The following is a 20,654-nucleotide window of genomic DNA, read 5'->3' on the forward strand; positions in this document are numbered from 1 at the left end:
GCTCCCTACCTCGCCCCACGTTACTTTGATTGACAGCCCGGCCTGCCGCTCTCCTTCCCACCGACCTTCCGAAGCGGCTTGCCAATCTCGGCGTCTAGCCGCTCCCTATTGGCTGGCGTGGGTGCCCCGCAGCTCCTCGGGCACAGAGGCACTCAGAGCGCACAGGACGCGCTGGCGGAGGAGGGGCCCAGGCGAGTGGGCGGGGCGACAAGGCACAGAGGCCGCGCGAGGTGGGCGGAGCGAAGGCGAAGATTGGCTGGATCCGGCCTGCGTCACTACCCCACGTTGGTGCGGCGTACGCGGTTGGCTGAGTCGCTGTGGCTCCGCCCCTGTCCGTGGCCGCCTGGGTGCTCGCGGCCCCCGCCACACGGCTCGGGCGGGGTGCTGGTTTGCTGGCGAGTGTGAAACCGCGTGTTAATGTAAGCGGCGCAAGAGGCGCGGGCGGCGGCAGGAGCAGCGGCGGGGACCCCGCGTCCCGGGGCAGGAGCCGGGATTCGCCTTCGACGTGGCCCGCCGTGGAGAGAGAGGCCGAGCGGCAGCGCGCTCTCCGTCGCGCGGACGTTTGCCTCCGGGTCGGGAGAGAACTTTGCGGCGGCCGGAGCTGGTCAAGCCCTTTGCTGGGAGCCGAGGAGGGGGAAGGCAGACGCTGGGAGGGCTGGAGCCGCGGAGAGCGCCCGGCGGCCTGATGCCCGGGGCAGAGGCGCGGCGGGCGGCCAAAGAGCTGCACCGGGAGCACTAGCCACGGACTGGAGGGGAGGGCGCATACTGCCGTGACCCCGCCAGGACCCGGCTCGGGCTCCGCAGCTCCACGCCGCGCCGGAGACCCTGCTACGAGCCGCGGGTGACGAGCACACCGTCGTGGGAGCGGGTGACCTCCCGGACCCGAGAAGCGGCGCTCGCCCCCGGCTGTCTACGTGGGTTTTAGCCAAGGCACCACCTGCACGGCCGCCGACGCAGGGAGGAGACGCAGCAGCCCTCCTGCACCCGTGAGCCGCCGAAGGGAGCGCACCGGGGGCACCGGGTGGAGGGCCGCCGCGGGTCCGGGCGCCCCCGCTGCGCAGACTCCCAAGCGCCGGGCCGAGCCGCGGGCGATGTGGCCCTGAGGGCGGGGGCCGCACCCGTCGCGCCCTGGCCTTGCATCCCGGGTGCCCAGCGCGCCGGCCTGCTGCGCTGCTTCGCGGTCCTCGGCGGAATTCAAGTTGGAAGTGGCGCGGAGGATCGAGCTGTCCCGGAACAGAGCCGCGGCTGCCGCCAGAGCGATGTTCCCTCAGAGCCGGCACCCAGTGAGTCGCCGGCGCGGGTGGGACCTTGCCCCACGCGGGAGCCCAGGAAGCCCCATTCCCCCCTTGCCCGGCCCCCTCCTACTGGATGTCTAGACGGGCGGACGGGCGTCGCGCAGTCACGGCCCGTTTATCCCGAGGCCGGAGTGATCCCTGCTTTGCCCGCGTCTTGCCTGTTTACATGTAGTCAGTGCGGCCCGGTCACGCCGGGACTGGGGGCCCAGAGGGAGCTGGCATTTCATCTCCAGATCCAGGGTCTTTCTAGTACCGGTTGGGGAAGGGCGACCTGGAAAGCGGAGCCTTGGGCCTTCTCTGCCCCCTCCGGGCCTGGTGACCACAGAGCGCCGGGCACGCACTGTCCACACGGGAGGCAGACTTATTTCTGAGCCTCCTGTGAAATCAGGGCCGCAGGAAGATCTGCTTTCTCCCTCACTAAAGTGAACCGAGGGCTCGAGTTCGGGCCTCCGTTTTTCCAACCACTTCTAACTTTATTTTTATTTTTTGTTTATGTCCCGTCTGCTTCTTCCTCTTCTGACTTTTCTGCTTTATGCCTTCATCCTCAAATCTCCTCCCTTGGTCTCCTTTGCTGGTCACCTGCAGACGCCGCACCAGGCTGCAGGCCAGCCCTTTAAGTTCACTATCCCGGAGTCCCTGGACCGGATTAAAGAGGAATTCCAGTTCCTGCAGGCGCAGTATCACAGGTGCGTGTCGACCTGCTGGGGTGGTGGTCACTTGGGGGAGGGGGGTCCCTTAACACAGGGCCAGGCTGTTAGGGCTGCTGTACTTAGGGCTTGTGTCCAGGCGGTGGCGTGTGGAGTCACAGTTAAGTCCTGTCATTCAAGTTACCCCCCTTCCGTCGCTCTTCCTGGGCTGTCCCTTCTGTTGTCTCCTCCTCCTCCCATTGTTTCCCCTTTGCGCATTTGTGGCTGTTCCAGGGAGTCCCTTTTCGTGTATTTTGGAGTTGCATGAGAACCGTCAATATTTGCGCTTCGTGTATTTATTTTGCAACAGGCTGAACTGAAACATGGGCTCAATCAATGGCCCAGTCCTGGAGTGTGTGCTCAGGAAAGCAGAGCCCTGTTGCAATCGCTGTTTGCCATACTAGAAAATTGGGTTGTCTGAGACAAAGTCCATTAAGGAAGGCTAGATGCTTTTAGCTGTGCCCATCAGAGGTGATTAGGTGGTAAGATGATGGGTGGCCCACACTCTGGGGTGTTTGGATAGACCAGGGGACTAGAGTCACATTCACCTCCGTTCCTGGTTCTTTATGCAGTGGTACCTTCTATGGATTGGTTAGTGGAAATTCTAGCTAAAGCCCCCATCTATAGTGACTATTCCAGAAAAGCTACTTATTTTTCTGCTGTGAGGTTTTGACTCATTGGAGCTAAGCGGGTAACTTCGAAGGCGATTTATTTGTTTTTTTAACTTTTGCCGGTGCTTGAGGAAAAAAGGATCAAGGAAGAAGCTTGGTGGCTTGGGTGTGAGTTTTCTAAAGTTTGTCAGGGGCTCTCTTGTTTTTTTGACCTCTTATCTACTTTTAAACCGTATCTCCAGAACTTGAGGCAAACTTGCGCACACTGTTTACTGAACAGGGACAGAGGAACTTCAACCCACTCCGCTGCTGTAGCAGCTTGTCATATCTTGGCAGGGACTCAGAAAGGTTTTGAAAGGCACTAGTCACTGCAAGGAGTAACTTTACCAGTAAAGTTTTCAATGCTGAGGACTGCCTGTGCTGGAGGACGGGACTGTGCAAAGGACAGACTTTGGTTCGGTCAAGAGAGGACAGCAGAAGAATGTTACCATAGGCTTTTCCGTCCCTGGCCTCTCTACCAGACATGTGCCCCCTGGAACAAAAAGGGCAGTAGCTGGTGGATATTCCCCCATTGTTCACCTTCTTCTCCAGCCTGGACTACAAAGGCAGCATTTAGGATCCCTGCCCAGCTTACAGCTTTGCTAAACTGTTTTTGCTTGAAGTGCAAATACTTGGTGCAGATGTTGAAACAAATGACTTAATGTTTACCTGAAGCTGCCTGTTTTGTTTTCGTAGTCTTAAATTGGAGTGTGAGAAATTGGCCAGTGAAAAGACAGAAATGCAGAGGCACTACGTGATGGTAGGTATCAAAAGTGAGGAGGACCTTTTCTCTTTATGTAGTAGCGTGTGTCCTTGCCACGAATGTGAGTTAACGACCTGGTTGGTTCTTCTCTTCACAGTATTATGAAATGTCATATGGATTAAACATTGAAATGCATAAACAGGTAAGCTTTTTACCTAAGTCTTAATCTGTGAAATCAGTTTGTAGGATTTTACTGTACCGGCTTTGTCCTCTGTCACTGCATGTTAAGGGGGTGGGCGTTTGTGGGCTGGTTTTCCGCCCCTCTTTGAGCTGGTGGTAGTTCTCTGCAGTAAGGATGGCTTCCTCATGGTTACAAGACTAGGTGGGTGAGATGCTTTGGAAAACTGAGTAGACAGGAACTGAGCTCAGTTTACTTTTCCACAAGGATGGATTCAAAGATCAGATATCTTGTGGTCACAGGAGTCTAGAACAGTTAATATTTTCATGTTTGCTTATATAATGTGGAAAGTGAGGGGTGCTTGGGAGTTTCTTTAATTGGGTCTAAATAAAGCATCTGACTTTAGAGTGCTCTTAGGCATTGGGGTTCCATAAAGTGACACTCAGGATCAGTGGCTTATTAGCAAACATGTTTTTGAAAGTTTTCTCAGTTGGTGCAGACTTGGAGATGGGGAAACAAATGTCCTTTTACGGCCAATGAACATGCTGGAAGGTGCTTCAGCCTTAGAGGTTTTAAGAGCATGAAAAGATTAGTGACTGGGAAGCTTTAGCAATGACTTGCGTTTGCAAGTTCCCATAAAATTCACACTTACGGCTACTATAATGGTGTATAAAAAGAGTATTGAGCTGGAACAAGACACTAAGGACCTCATAAGAGAAGAAAAGCTAAATGATTGCTCAGCCCAAAGGACCCTCAATTGAGTAGTCATTGTCTGCCAAAGAAAGCATTAATGGCAGGGTGTAAGTTTTCTGGAGATATGCTGACATTTACTTTATCAAAATGCTGGTACAATAAGTCTTTTAGAAATCGATTGACTCTTAAAAAATTATCATCAGATGAAGTTGCACAGTTGGACACGTTTCAAAGTGCAACAATACATTACTTACTTGATGTATATGTGCTATTTCATCTCAGACCCTTGTTTCATTAAATTAAAGAGCATGGCTGACCGGCTGGGGCATGGTGGGGAAATTGATTAGTTCAGCCTTCAGATCTTCCTTATATTCAAAGATTTTCATTAAGCAAGTTTGTTTCAGAGTTGAATTCTGCTTTTGTAACTCTGTACTCTTTGATTTTTAATTCATCGTAGATTTCCTAATCTTGTACATTAAGATCTGTGCTCAGATACATGGCTTTCAGAGTACCAAGTTCAGAGCCTTTCTTTAGTAAGGATCCCTTCTGCAAGATGTTTGTTTTACTGATCTGCAGATTCTCTATGTGGGATTAGTTCCCTCTGTTTCTATGGCTAGTGCCATGTTGAGGGTTTAAGTCAGTGATATCTAGCTGAAATATGTTTGGTCTATGGGCATTTAAATTAAGTGTGCAAATAAACTTGGTGTTGCTGTTCTAATTTGTATCTTCTAAGTTACTCTGTAACTTTCTCTTTTCTGTTACACTTTCTTCTGCTAAGTGTTCTGAGCACTTAGCTTTTTCTTTTCTGAGCACATAAACCACAAGGATGTAATGACTCCTGTACAAGGGAACTGCAATCCTAGGTCCTGTGATATTCATTGGTCTTATTGGGGAAGCAGAAAGATGTGTAGTTCTGGGTTCTGGTGGCCTTTTATTTACTATGTAGAGAAAAGGAGTAAGGAGCCAGGAGAGTAAGTTGTACCCAGGGGTGAACAAAGTTTTCTCTTGGCTTCTGTACTGTTTGTTTTGGGCTTATGTGAGTACATACTATATTTTTGTATGGCAATATACATTAATAATAATAGACTGTGTGTAATTTGGCCAGTAATTTGAAACAAGTGGGAAGCTAAGAGACATCATATTCTTCATAGTAAGAGTATTTAGCCCCTGAAACTTAGTTTCTGTTGTAGATGCTGACAGACCCTTCACTAGAATGGTGTGCAAAGTCATGTTGTAATTTAGTTTAAAAGCATCCCTCTGAATGTCACATGTTAATAGTAAGTTTAGAGGAGGCATTTGGTGCTGTTGGTGATCATAATTCTTATTAAAACCAGTGACGCCTGGCCCCCAGGGTGTAGCCAGGCTCAAATTGATGCTTTTTGCCGCCTGATCACCAGCATGGTCTAAGTGCTCATTATATTGTAGAGAGGGCCTTTGGAGCTCTCATTAGATTTGACAGGAATTCTCTCTAGGGGGAAACTGGGCATTAGCAAGACTCCTGACAGGCTGAAATTATTCCTGCTTTATGGCTTATAACCAAATGCTAGCAAGGCATCATCAGGGGACACAAAAAAATTGTCATTTCTGACAACATCTTTGTTACTGAAGAAAGGGTAGCACTGGGGAAATTTTGCAGGGAGAGCCCTTGAATGCTGTTAAGATTAGTCTCTAGTACCGCTCCTGCTTTCCCTTCCTGGCTTTCAACAGCATTGTCAAGATCTCACCACTGACTTTTCTGTCTGGGAGTTTTAAAGTGGAAGTCCGTCCAAATCAAGAGTGGTATAATTGTGGTTTCCTTACTTGGTGTGGTGCCCACAGTCCGTGTGTATGCTGTGTCAACACTTCCTGATACAATCTTCCCATGACTTTTTTTTCCTCCATTCTGTGGCTGGTTACAGAATAGGCCACTTATTGAGACATTTTTTTTCTCCCCCTTAGTGATTTTAATAGGTTGCTGATGTCTTTCTCTTTCCCGTGTGGGTGGTAAATTTTCTTCCTGATCAGCAGGCAATTCTGAGAACACTGAAGTATTGAAAATGACATTGAAAATACCAGGCTAGTGTGAGTCTGGGTTCAAGAGATGATCCCAGTGTATATGTCCCAAGTTTTTTGGTTGTGTCATGTGCCCCTTAACAGTTTGGGAAACAAGATGTATGTGACCACCTCTGTGCCTTTTCTGCCAAGGATATAAGGCTGGTGTGGTGGCAAATACCTATACCATCTTGGCAGTAAAGCAGGGGCATTTTGAATCAGATCAGCCAGGGTTGAGACCACCCCTCAGAGAAAAGGTGGGTGTGGCTGTGAGGTCGCTCATTTTTGCTGTGTCATTTTCAGTGGTTGTCCACCTTCTTTCCAACACAGCGAGAAGTAACCGGGTGGCAGGTACCTTGTTCTGCCTTGACAGAGCTCCCATCATGGGAACTTTAGCTGGGATGGCTTGACTCAAGAGCTTTACCAGAGCTGCTTCCTTTCTCCTTCAGGCTGCCTTGGGAATATGAAGCCAGCTTCAGAGTCACTTTTGGACCTGTGTCCAGTCTTTCCGGGTCACTCACTCTGTTGGTCAGCGTTACAATGTATAATTAAAAGCAAGTGGGCAGATGAATGTTGTGTTAAGTTAGGAGAGTCACCAATGCTGGTTTTCAGCCATTTGCGGTGTGTGGGGATCTTAGTCACCGGAAGGTAGAAAGCTGTGTCCCATTGAGCAGTACTGCTGTCACCTTAGATTGTGTTCGAGAACGAGAGAAACATGGCTGGAATCTTGCTGGAGTCTGAGCTGAGCAGTCAGGTCTGTAACTGGTTTCCGTTAGAGTAGGCAGGATGAGCTCTGCGACTTCTACCAGACACTGGAAGGAAACATGGTCATTTGGGGGGGGGGGTCTGACTTTGGGAGATGTCGAATGGTATTTCAGCACAAACACACTATCTTACGTTGAATGAATTTTGGAGCGAAGGTACCATTCACAATTTAGATATGTGCTTTTAGCCTTTCCCAGAAAACAGGTTTATTCTTGGTGTGTGCATGCTTGTGAATGATGTCGGCGGAACCAGTAGGGATTCATTCCTTAGGTGAGGCGGTTCCTGCGCGCCTATAGAATTCACCCTTGTTCTCCTTTCACTGTGTTGCTGAGGGATGGCTATGATTCCTTCTGATCCCCTGCTTCCCAATGCCTTTCAGGTGCTTTTTCTCAGCTGTGTGTGTTGGTTGTTTTCAGCTTCTTTTGAAAATTTTAAAAGACCACATTTATCTTGCCTGCATGCATGTGTGTGTGTGTGTGTGTTGTGTGTGTATGTGTGTGTTTGTGTATGTTGGGTGTGCCTGCATGTGTGTGCACTCCGTGTGTATTTGCATCTTAATTGGCTCCAAGATGTTTTTAAGGATGAAACCCAAGACCACCACACATGCCAGATATCTGATCTATTATCGAGCTGCTATAACCCTACAACCCTGAGAGACACCCCCTCACCCCAATGACAGGCGCAGGGATGACTAGCCAGAGGGCAGCACTTAGGTTTAAGCTCTACCAGGTTTTAATCACCTTCAGTACAAAGAGGGTAGCTGTCATCAAGATTGGAGTGTCTCCTAACTTGGTTTTCATGAGCCAGGCTTGTCCTTTACAAGCGTAAGTTCAGGGAGATAAAGCTGGTGTATTTAAAGCCTGGAGTCTGGAGTGTAAGATTAGCTTGCAGGATTTTTTTTTTTTTTGTTCTCTCAGCCCTTGTCTAGTTTCTGTCCATGGCCTATACTTGGGCCAGGGATGTGCAGAATCAGGCTAGAAAATTAAGAAGGACTCCGAAAACAAGTTATCATAGTTGCTTAAAAAGCAAAGATTTATATTCAGTTATGTGTGTGTTGGGGTTTCTACAGTACAGCAAGTATGTAGAGTAGTCCAGGTTCACGAGGATGTCAGACAAAGGACTTGGAATCCCTCAAGGTAGAGCTGCAGGTAAGTGTGAGCTGAGAACTGGGAATCGTCTTCTGCAAGAGCATTGTATGCTGCGTCTGTTCTTGAGACAGCATCTCTGCATAGCCAAGATGGCCTCAAAGAATTGGACCTGTGAAACTCTCAGGGCCATAGTCACCTCTCCTTCCTGACTATTCTGCCTGGGACAGACCCTGAGATTTCTCAGTTTGCTTCCGACACTTCAAAGTCACATACTTAGGGACTGGGCATCTCATGAACAAGTCCCAGGCCCTTAGCTTATGTCTTTAAGACTTGAAAATGAGAATGAATTAAAGGCTGTTAATTCACGTTAATGGATGAGCCAGACCCAGAACATGTTTACAAATCCAGCGCTCTGTGGACAGACTGGGGGGAGCTCTTCACCAGAGCACTTCGGGTGTTCTACCAAATAGTGTTTATTAAGAACCACAAACAAACCAAAAAAAAAAAAAAGAAACTTTCTGAAAGAGAGAGTTAGTTACTGGCTCATGAACCATTTTCCATTTCTGTACAGCTGAGTCTTTGTTCTTTTCCTCCTGTACTTTCTGGATGTGGACTAAATAGGAGGAACCAGTCCAGGAGACTTGGACTCAGTCAACCTGTTCATGTCCATTGCTTACCGATATTGCTTGAGAGGGTGCTGCCGCTGTTGCTGGCCCTGAACTTTAGCAAAGTTGAATGTTTATGCCTTCAGAGTAGCCCTAATAGTGGCGTCAAAGAATTCTCTACTAGTGTATAGTACAGTACTTAAGGTGGAAAAGCACTCCCAGACACCCCACACCCATGACTTGAAACTTTGTAGTACTTGGGGTGGAACTGAAGGCCTCGCACATTCATAGGCAAGCACTTTACATACCCGGCCCAAGTTGGTATTTGAAAGAGTACTGTGGTATGTGTGTCAGGAGGCTAAGGGCAGGCAAGCCAGTGTAGAAGTAGGAGAGAGAGTTTCTACTTTCTTCTGGGGCATGGCTTGATATGATATTCACATGCTGTTTACAACACTTTTCATTGTATTTTGTATGTAGTACCATGTTGTAAAGAGTTACAGTTTCATAATTTCTCAGCTTATTACCCATTTACAATGCCTTTTTAAAATGTTACTACAGTTTATCTAGTAACTTGTGGTCTAGCACAGTTATGTCAGCTTTTAGCATTTAAAATATGAATTGTTCTATTCTTTTGACCTACTTTGAAGCAACCACAGAATCATTATGAGAACAGAGCATGGACTTCCTTCCCATTCAAACTTTCTTAATAGTTTCCTTAAGCTTAGGGTTGATGGTACTTTTCCATTTTTGACAAAGATAAGATACTGATCATTTTTGGTAGAGGGGAAAAAAATAGAGAAAGAGAAAAAAACTCTGAATTTTTTAATCAGTGAAACTTTCTTAAAAACTGTGGAAACAGCCCCACCAAGCAGCGCTGTAAGTTAACAGCCGCCGCTGTGTTTTGATCATCCTTTAGAGGAGGTGAGGTGAGCTCGTGCTAATGTGGAGCACAGGCATGCTGTTCTGTTAACCCGCTGGCGTGCATGCAGTGTTTGACTGGATCTGCTTTAGCAGCACACAGATTCAGATGTCTTGTGTATCCTGCTCACTAGGAAGTTTGAGCACAAATCACTAGATCGTTTTCTACCTACTTGTAATAATCCGTGTATTATGCTGCCGTGTTAATGTATTGGATATATCTTGAGTGACTTGAACATTTTACATGTAGGGATGAGACTATACGTGCTAATGCATCAGTATGTCTTGTTGGCTTCCCCAGCATAGCCCTGGTTAAGCAAACCCTAGCTCTGAGAACTCCTTTTCAGGCCTGCTCCTATACTTGGAAATGTAGTGCCTTTCATACAGTGAGTGTTTCAGGAGCGTGGGCCTTGGAGAGGGTGATCTCCTTAAAGTTTTCACTGCCCTTGTGCCTGTCAGTCATTTCCTTAATGTCTGCCTCTGAGCACTTTCCCCATTCTTTTTACCTCAGGGCTTTCTGAGAGCTAGCCCATTTGAAATCTGAGCTTTGTCTTATGCCCTGTTTATCCAGCTCATCTACAGTCTGCTGGTAGGTAGCTCATTCATCTACAGTCTCAGTAGTTGATATACGTCGCAAACGTGATGTGGTTGGTATACTTCCATATTCTGTGCTGGTTACAACTGTTTTTGGATCCCCATTCTCTGAGATTTGGTGAGACGTCCTTTGCCAGAAACAACAAAAGATGCCCATCTTAATGTACAGATACAATTCAGATCCATCAAGAAGTCCAGGGAACCCAGGTTGAATCTTGAATCAAGAGTAGCAACAATGGTCCTCCAGTTAAAATTTAAAATGAAAGCTGTTCAGTTGAACACTTATGACGACCATGTTTATTTATTTTTTTTAACTTGTTTGAGACAGGTTTTATTATGTAGCTCAGTCTGACTTAGAACTTGCTGTACAGACCAGGCTGGCTTCAAACTCAGATCTTCCATCCTCTGCCTCTTGAGTAAAGATATGTTGTTATGCCTGGCTCCATCTCTTCTCAGAAATAATTTTGAGTTCAAAACTTCCCAAGGCTTCCAGGCATCAGGAGCACACAGCTGTCTAAACTAGAATGTGGAGCCCTTTTTAAAAATTTTGTTTTGTTTTTATTTGTATTTACGTTTGTATTGTTGATGAGCTCGGGTCCTTTCAAGAACTTTGAGCTGCTGAGTATCTCTTCACCCCTAACTCCTACCCTGTGTTCTTTACCCAGGGTCTCATGGATCCTATGCTGGAGGCAGAGTCACCAAGTGCCTGCCTCCACCTTGATGGCTGGAATTATTTATAGGTGTATGCTATCATTCCTGGTTTTCCACTGAGGTTTTTTAGTGAGGAGGTTTATCATGCCTATATATTTAGATTTTGACTTTTAAAAGGACAAAATAGCTTGCTGTTGTTGAAGCCTGGAATTGAGAGCGAACCCAGGGAGCCATTATCGCTTATGGACAGGCAAGCTGCTAGGCGAATTGGGGATTAAGGTCAGTCACAAGCTTTATGATTATAGCCACTGTTGTTATTTTTTTTTTAACTTCCAAGTTTTTACATTCTTGCACATTTTTATTATGTTAAACTAAATATTCAGAAAGTGATGACTTAGCAGTTAAAGGCCAGGTTCACAACCATGAAGAGAAAAGGAGACAAGCCCACAGTGAAAACTCTTTAACACTTACTCACCTATATGGTGTCTGAAGTCTGTAAATTAAAACATTTTTATGCTACTTGCCTGGTTTTGGTTTTGGTGTGTATAAAGAGGTTAGGGGTGGAACGGTCTTGCCTAGCCTAGTCTGGCCCTAAGGCTAATTTGCCAAGGATGTCTTTGAACTCCCGACCCACTTGCCTCATCTCCTAAGAGCTTGGATTACCCTTTTGAAGAAAGAGTGCATCTAGAGAATAGGTGTGGGCTTGGTAGATGACAGGGACTTTCTTTTTCAGCCAGTGTTAGTCAGATTGGATGTGAGGAAGGGGCCTTTATGTTTATATTAGGAGTTGTATCTTAATGGATTCTTCCCCCTTTTCAACTAAACTATTCTTGTACTTCAGCCTGTTCAAATTACAGACTTAGATAGTGTTAAGGTGCTTTTTCTTCAGCTCTGCCCCCAAACCTAGATTGGGAGATGGCACAGTGAAGCACTTGCTGTGTGAGCATGAGAAACCTGACTTTGGGTCTCCAGCAGTAACCACTGTGCTGTGCTGTGCTTCTGTAACCCTAGCGTGTGCGGGGGTTGGGGGGAGGAAGGTGGAGATGATTAGTAGGGTGTGGGGTGGAGAGATGGAGTAAGCATTCTTCTTTAGCCCAGTCAGTGCAATTAGTAGGTTCAGTGTGAAGAGAGTTTATCTAAGAAATGGAGAATGACTGATGAGAATACCCAGCATCAGCCTGGTCCCCCTATTCACATGCACACGGGCACCTTCTTCACCCCCACCTCCAAGCCAGGCAAATGCCAGACTGCCTCACCAGGCCTCTAGCCACCTTGCTTTGGGGCCCCTTAATGAATCTTTAAAGAACCTGGGAAGTCTGCCCACAGTGTTTGCTAGGGAGACATTGTTTTATTATTAATAGTCAGTAAAAGTATGTTTTGTCATACGTTTGCAAAGTGGAGCTAATCTGGTTCTAGACTTCAGTTCTAGAGGGTGAAAGGAGTATGAAGTGCTAAGAAACAAAATTTACCTGTGTGGGGGAGTGCAGTGGTCTCCCTAAGGCTCCCTGAGTGGGGGAGTGCAGTGGTCTCCCTAAGACTAGGTTCCCAGGTAGCAGGTTGGCTCTTCAACAGCCAAAGCTTTTGTTTCTTCCCAGCAGCCTCTTACGCTTTAAGCAAATATCGAGTCAGAGCTACACAGAAGTGTGGTATCCAGTGGTGTATTGACGTGCTCAGATACAGAAGGGGCTGCATCAGGGAGGTAAACCATCGGGATTTTCAGTAAATATATTACAGCACGCAAGTGACTTGCCGATACTGCTTGTTTAGCAGTTTGCGAGGGCAGTGGCAATATGGATTTTGAATTAGAAGGAAAGGGCTGTTCTTTCTCTGCAGGAACATCTACTTGATGTCTGGGGAGGAAATTGATTTGGAGAACAAAATGCAGCTGCCTTTATGCCATTTGAAAGGCTTCTATAGATTCTCGAGTGATAATAAAAAGGTTGCTTAGGATTTAGGAAAGGGTGTCTTAACACTAATAGGCATCTTAGTCCAGACTGGAAAGGGATGGAGAAAAGGCATCCTGTCCACATGCAGCCTACAGTTAAAGGTGCTTGCTCCACTTAGGTTCATGTGTTTTTGTATGGTGTGTGTGTGTGTGTGTGTGTGTGTGTGTGTGTGTGTGTGTGTGTTTGTTTGCTGTTTGTTTTGCACATGGAGCCCTAGTAGCCCCTATTTGACTATGAAGGCTGGAGGTGAACTGCTTTTCCCCTATTTCCACCTTACAAGGATTGGGATAATAGACATTGGCATCATTCACAACTAACCTGTGTCCCTCCTTTCTTTGTCAATGATTTTTCTAAGATGAGCTGTACTATTGTAGCTGAGTTAACCTTAACTTTGAGATTGCTTTGTCCTACCCAGGCATAGCTGAGTGTAGTAAGCCACCATGCCCAGTTCAGATAGTTGTTGTTCTTAGTATTTTGGTGACCAAAGGTTCTTGTTGTTTTGCTGTGGAGTAGGCTTTATTAGCATTAGGGTGACTGTTGAGTCCTTCAGCCATGGAGCTTCTTGGGAATTACTCTGCAGAAACTCTTATCAGTTCCCTCTCTGTGGGTGGGTATTAATTGCATCTGTTGCAGTGATATAGTCAGTGGTGACCAGAGCAGCTCCCTACAGGTAGTTATTTGCCGGAGGAGGGGAGTGAGAGAGCTGTCACCAAATTTGCTAGAGTTCCTCGAAATGACATTCACGCTCTTGGCCTTTCACATCTTGCTCCATTTATGTTTTCATCTTGTTTCTGATTTTCAATCCCAGGGTTCTTTTTCTCAGTCTGCATCCACTTCGTTGTTCTTACTGGATTGTAAAGTCTTATTTTAATGATTTCCTCTTTAGATCATAAGCATTCGTCTGTAGGGTCAAAAGGAGAATTTAAAAACCAAAATGCAGCCCTTTTGTTGGCCACCTCCACTCTTTAAGAAATATAAAATCCTTAAAATGACAAACACAGGCTGGCCAGCAGTGTGCCTCTCAAGTATGTAATATATCTACCAGGGAAAATAAAGTAGGTTGGGTTTTCTTTTCTTTTGCTTTTCATTTATGAAGATGGATGAACGATAAATAAGACTTGGTTCATTTTTACAGAAGCGAGTTTCAACAGGATGATAGATAATTTATATTCTTTTCATTTTAATGCAACAAAACTAACTCTGACGTTGAAAAGAAAAGAAAATGTCCTTCTGAAGATAAAGAGGTTTGTTCCCAGTAACTAGATTATCTTGTATGGTTAGGGAAAGTTTCAAGCCTTGAAACGGATGTGTATGTATATGTACATGTGTGCTTGTGTAGGGGGTACTGTCTGCATGTGGTTTTGCTTTTGCTATAGAATTTGTAAAGTGCTGTGTGGGGGACTTGTATAGTAACTTTACTCTATCTGTCACTGGTCTTGAGCTGTCGGTTTCCTTGACAGCTGTTGCCTAAACGTTAATATTAGTAGAAGTAAAAACAAGAACAACAAAACCCCGAGGGCAGAGAAAGCGTTGCCTTTGAGAGTGGCTGCAGATATTTATTGTCTTTATTTTGGGATGGGGTCTTGCTCTGTTAATTGCCCAGATTAGTCATGAAGGTTCATGAGTCTCCTGTCTCAGTTCACCAAGTAGCTGGAACTCCAGACATGGGCCACTGCCTCTTGATGACATACTGAAAGTTGAAGCTCTTAGGATGCAGGAGAAAGTCTCATGTCTGTGATCAGTACTTGGGATGAAGAAGGGTACACTGCTGTCAGCCTTGGTCTCGGGTTGAGCAGGAAGTAGCCCAGCTGCCTGTGTAGGAAACATTGCTTGCTGATAGCTGCTTTGACCTGCCAGTCGGCAGGGGTTTCAAAGCCTCCCCATTTGTAAACAGGCTGTCTTATGTTTTGGGGCCATGAGCTTCCTTGGAGCCAGTGTCTACATAACCATAGAGAGACTGGAATTGCTCGCTGAAGTTTATCTACCTACCATACTTTTTAGCTGACCAAAGGCCAAACTCAAACTGCTAAATTCAATTCTGCTTGACAGACAACCTTGGATGTTGGGATACTGTTGAAGTCAATGAAGGATATTTTGATGATTGCTTTCTCTAAGAGCACCTAGAGTTTTTCTGCAGGTTGTTACGTTTGTATTCATTTCTATTTCTTTTTTTCCTCTTTTTTTTTTTAATTGAATATTCTCTGTATTTTACATTTCAGCTGTTATCCACTTTCTCCCACTCCCATTCTGCACCCTGGCCCATTGCCTCCATGAAGGTGCTCCCTCTCCCAACCTCCCTCTCCACCTCAGCACATTGGCATTCCCCTACACTGGGAAAACAAGCCTCCTCTAGATCAAATTCCTCTCCTCTCATTGATGCCAGAGAATGCCATCCTCTGCTGCATATGCAACTGGAGCCATGGGGTCTCTCCATAAGAATTCACTGGGTGGTGTTTCAGTCTCTGGGAGCTGTGGTGGATTTGGTAGTTGATAATTTTCTTCTTCTCATGAGGTTGCAGAACCTTTTAGCTCCTTCAGCTCTTTCTTTAGCTCCTTCATTGGGGTCACCGTGCTCAGTCTGATGGTTAGCTGCAAGCCTCCTCCTCTGTATCAGTATAGCTGCATATGGAGTGGATCTCCGGGGGAGGCAGTGTTTGGATGATCTTTTCTCCAATCCCTGTATTTGTCCCTGTATTTCCTCCCATGAGTGTTTTGTTCTCCCTTCTAAGAAGGACTAAGGCATCCACCTTCTGGCCTTCCTTCTCTTTGAGCTTCGTAATTTCTGTGAATTGTTTCTTGGGTATTCTGAGCTTTTGGGCTAATATCTGCTTATCAGGGAGTACATACCATGAGAGTTCTTTTGTGACTGGGTTACCTCACTCAGGATGATAGCCAGAAGCTGGAAAGAATCCAGACGTCCTTCAACAGAGGATTGGATACAGAGATTGTGGTACATTTACAAAATGGAGTACTACTGAGCTATTAAAAACTATGACTTCGTGAAATTACTAGGCAAATGAATGTATCTTGAAGCTATTATAAATAAGGCTGCTATGAACGTGGTGGAACATCTATCTTTGTTAGATGTTGGAGCTTCATTTGGGTATATACCCAGGAGTGGTATAGCTGGGTCCATTTCTATTTCTTGATGGATTTACAAAGCACTTGACTCAGTTCTCTTAAAAGCCCCGGGTTCACAGGCTGTGTTTTAAACAATACTTTTAGCTATTGTGTTGGTCACATGTAGCATGGATTCAATATATAAAAAGTGATTTAAAATAAGTTTTTGTCATCACCTTCTGGGATTGCTCTTGTCAGTTTTCTTCACTGAGGTTGTCATTGCTCATTGGTTTTTATGGAATGAGTGACTCAGACAGAGTCAGTGAAGAGCTTTCTGAGAAGACTTTGCATTGTGAGAATATTAGTGTTGACACTGCTTATAATCTGGAGTGAAGTCGGAAGACCACATTCTGCTGTTCATCCCATACTAGTTAATATGGCTGCACAGGGAAGACGAATGTGGCTCCTTTTCCAAGTCTATTACTCAGGAGGACTGTAAATTTGATTGGCTGTTACAATTCTAGCAGAATCATTCGATTTGAGAGCAATAGAAAGATAAGATATCCAATTACTCAAATGATTTGCAGGGCTAGCCAACGTTGTCATGGAGACATGAGTTGGAACAAATTAAATTTTAAGCAATAAAATAATCTTAAAGCCCGTCTGGGAACAAGAAAATTTGGCAGTAGCAATTACCTGAATTGAATCTTAGCTTGACACGATGTTGTTTGACACCGATATACTGTGGGGGCCTAAACTTATATATGATACGTCATCTTTAAAAAAAATAGCCAGCTAAACCAGCGAAGGAAAATACTGATATAAAATCAAGGGCTATGAACATTCATTCTGTGGCTTAGGATCCTGAGATGTCTTTTATCTAAGGATTTAAATGGCTTAAAGATGAAGTGGCTTTAACTGGACATTTTAAGAAAAGATTGATTTAGCAGCCACATGTGTTGGCAGGGCTGATCTGCTCCTGTGTGCATGCAAATGCCGTAGAAATTCGGGGTTCCCTCTCAGTGGGATGGAGGTGTGAGCGTGCGCATCTCTGTATGCACAGCTGAGATTTTGGTATACGCTGCCCTGAAGACACATCTTTGTATTTACTACGTTTCCCACTTTCTGGTGTCACTTGCAGACTAGAGAATTGCCCAAACTTCAGCTGGTGACCTAAAACCAGAGTAAGCACTGGCCTTGAGGTCTGGAAGTTACTCCCCTTATTACTACATTGTTTAACTGGTTCCTGGCTTGAGCCCTGAATTTGAAACCAGCCCAATGCCCAGAAGCATGGTGGAGGGCAGACCTTCTACCCACATGCCTGTTAGGTAGATGGAGATGAAAACTGGCCTGAGGTTGAGCCATTTGCCACATTCTCATAGCCTTCCTTCGATTTTCCTCTCATCCTAACCACAGATCATCTCAAATGATTCAGTAATGACTAAAGTGCAATATTGACCTTTATTCCCTGGTGGAATACTGTGTTTCACAGTCCAAATGACAGGAAGTCTATTCAGTTCTGCAGAATGAGTGCAGCATTATTGAGTCAGCCTAGCCCTGTGGGAACCACGCAAGTGCAGACCCGTGTAACAGAATACACGGGTTAAATTTGGTTTCTGATGCTCTGGGAAATGAGAGCTGGCGTGTCCTGGAACCCACATGGTTAGGAAGAGAGTATCTGGGATGTTTTCTGAAAACATCCACATGCATTGATTTGTCTGCTTTTAAAGTAACTCGTGACTTGGGTCTGGATGTAAATTTCTCTCATTTCTGTCACCTGGGTTGCTGTCCATTCCTGTTGTACTTCTGCGAACCCTAGGATGACAATATAAAAGCATATTTCATAATTACAAACGGGCATGACTGTGCATTTGGGGACGGTCTATTTTCTTTGGCATAATTATTCTTATGTGTATTTTGGGTATTCTGTGTAGCCAAATATTGTGCAGCCTCCAGTGTGTCTTCAGTATGCAGGTAGAGTTGTTACTTCAGAAGACTGATAGTTTTTTAAGATTGGATTTCTCTATATGTGTCAGTGTTGTAACGCTCGCTTGCATAAAGCAGTGATTTGATTTGTAGTTAAAGTATAATTCTTGATTGCTTGCCTCAAGAACAGTTCCATCAATAACCCAGTAGGTCTGTATACACCCAAGTCATTGTGCAGACTGGCTTCTAAATAGTGAAGCTTTTCTCGGTGTTATGCTTTGAAAAGTTTCAGTGTTTAAAACTTCTTGTAAAATGGTTTTGAAAATTTATTTTTTATATAGTTGTTTGTCAAAGTGGTTTCTAACTTGCATCCCTTTACTGGCTGAGTGCAGTTTGTACTAGTCCTGGTTCTAGCATGGAAGTAACTCCCCTGCTTCCTCCCTACAACTCTCTCTTCTGGATACTTTGGAGCTTTGCCTGTTTTCTGATGTTGATTGAAAAGAGATTTAAGTGTGCCTACATGGGGAACCGGGACCACTGACTTCCTCTGACTTCCTCAGGGACTCTTCCTGTCTGATAGCCCGGGAAATGGAAAGATAGCTCAGGGGATAGGCTTTTCCAACTAGAATTAATAGCACATGTCACATGCCTAGCCGCTCTGCTAGGCCATGGCTGTCCTTGATCTGGGTCTTGTGTTGCCATCGGAGTAGCAGCTTCTCCTGAGATGCCTCTTGGGAAGAGCAGCTGCTACCATGTGTGTGTACAGGTTATTTAGCTATATATAGATATAGATGTACAGATATTGACAGTATGTTTATAAAGTTAGGAAACTGCTGGCCCACAGTCGCATCCACCTTCCACGATTTCAGTCTGTTAAGGAAGCGCACATACAAAACTGTTTCTCCACCGATGGCCAAGATGTAAACCACAGGGGTAAGGAGCCGGTTACTGTGTCAGTACACAGTGGACAGTGGACAGTACAAAACAGAGGTCACAGTTGTCTGGAGGCCCGTGACTTGGATCTCAGTAATAATAGCTGTAGTAAAGGGAATGTTGTGTGTGTCTTTGCAGTGTATTCCGCCAGTGTTTGACTTCTTGTCCTGGTGTGGGATCTCAGTTGGCTCACGCAGGTCATGTTTTGGTTTTGCAGTTGAGATTCTAATCTTCTGGGGATAATGAGGTTGAGGATGATGATGATGGTGGTGATGATGATGATGAGGATGGTGATGATGGTGATGGTGATGATGATGGTGGTGGTGGTGGTGGTGATGATGATGATGATGATAATGATGATGATGGTGATGTCATTGGCTTTTCCTCCTACTGATCTTGCTGTAGGTATTTTGCTTTAATATGGAAGCAGTCTGTTTTTCCATTCTGTAACAAGTCAACATGATTTCATGTGAAAAGGCCCTTTGTGAACTCTGTAACAAGGGTTTCTGAATAATAGAACGGATCCAGTTACAAGCCTAAACAGCTGTGACGCCTTTGTCAAAGATGCAGCTTTACCAAAGTGACAAATTAAAGCCCAAATGTTCTGCTTGGCAACAGTTGGGTCAAAACATTTAAATCATTAATTAGAAGGAACTGAATGGGGGTGGGGAGCAACCTACACAAATACATCACAGGCTCAGACCTCATCTTAGAAAATGCAACTGAATTCTTTGGGGGGGAAATTAGGGCAGCCCTCAAGTGGGGCCTGACAAGCTTGTCATTTGCAAATAAATCAAAAGACCATCATTGCGGGAAGGAGACCTAGTGAATAGAGTTGCTTTGTCATTCTTTGATGAGCCCCACACTCAAGCCTGCTATTAAAAATGAATGCATTCAAGAGGCTCTGCACTAAGAACATAAACAATTACGGGCACTTGAGCAGGTCTGCTGAGAGCTCCTGAGAGATGGCAGAGTTTTCTGCCTTCTGCCTCCAGAGCCAGAGAATGGGAGCAATTAGTGTTGCTGTCACCACCCAGGCAGCCTAGGGCACTTTCTCTCCCCCCCCTTCTCTGAACCCCTCCTTGGTTTCAGAGAGGCTGAGTAGAAAGATGAGCAGTGAGAAAGGCTCAGGTTTAGCAAGTGCAGAGGCGGCCAGGAGACAGGGAGAGAGACCATGGTATTATCTTCAGTAACTGTGGTAAGTTCTGCTTGGCTGTACCACCGACGCTTTCTATCCGTGGGTGCTCTCGGTTTTGTTCTAGTTAAAAGTTTTAAGATGGGACCTTTATACTGCCACAGAAGTTGGGGGCAGTATCTGAATAGTACCTGAGATTTTACAAGAGGCAGATGGTGATTCTGGGCCCTGGGTTTGTGTTCTTGTCTTGGCCTTGCTTTAATGGAACTGTTAGTAACTGCTCATGTGTCGTAAGAAGGCTTTGGAGAGAATTCTGGATATGCTACCAGGTTGTTCTGATTAGGTTAGTTATTTTAACCTTTGAGTTCATTTCCAAGAGGAATGGATTTGAAATTTAGAGAGATGTCACAGGGCCAAGCTGGAGCTGAGCAGCTGGTGCCACTGAGCGGTAGCTGATGGCGGTAGATCCCACAGTGACTCTGAGTTCTCACAACTTTAGGAGCACCTAGGAACCGCGAGTGAGAAAGAATTGCAAGTTTCTGGGCCCAGATCTCTGGCAGAAGCCCTGAGCTAAGAGAACTGCTCTGGAGATCCCTATTAGACACCACTGTTCACCTCTGTGTGTGGATAACCCATTGGTAGGGCTGTTGCCTAGGGGTGAGTCCTGTGCCAGGCCTGTAATCCATTCCGGGAATCAAGGCAAATCAATTCTTCATCCTTTTGATTTAGTTTTTTTCCAACATGATATTTATTTTATTGACATTAAGTCTATTTTAAGCAGAAATCTACTTATTTGG

The 20,654-nt window shown here is 45.5% G+C and overlaps 1 protein-coding gene across 7 annotated transcripts in view; it reads left to right on the plus strand.

Annotated features, from left to right (window-relative positions):
- The first annotated feature begins 397 nt into the window (after positions 1–397).
- The window catches only part of LOC308438750 (transducin-like enhancer protein 1), an 85,622-nt gene continuing 65,365 nt past the window's right edge, over positions 398–20,654 (plus strand). For all 7 annotated transcript variants that reach the window (XM_080940213.1, XM_080940219.1, XM_080940214.1 and 4 more), the window contains exons 1-4: positions 398–1,283; positions 1,881–1,981; positions 3,328–3,391; positions 3,492–3,536. In XM_080940213.1, coding sequence (XP_080796339.1) covers positions 1,260–1,283; positions 1,881–1,981; positions 3,328–3,391; positions 3,492–3,536 — 234 coding nt within the window. In that variant the 5' untranslated portion in view covers positions 398–1,259. The remainder of the gene's footprint in view (positions 1,284–1,880; positions 1,982–3,327; positions 3,392–3,491; positions 3,537–20,654) is intronic.

This window comes from Micromys minutus, assembly GCF_963924665.1.
Source record: "Micromys minutus genome assembly, chromosome: 28".
In the NCBI taxonomy this organism is placed as follows: Eukaryota; Metazoa; Chordata; class Mammalia; order Rodentia; family Muridae; genus Micromys; species Micromys minutus.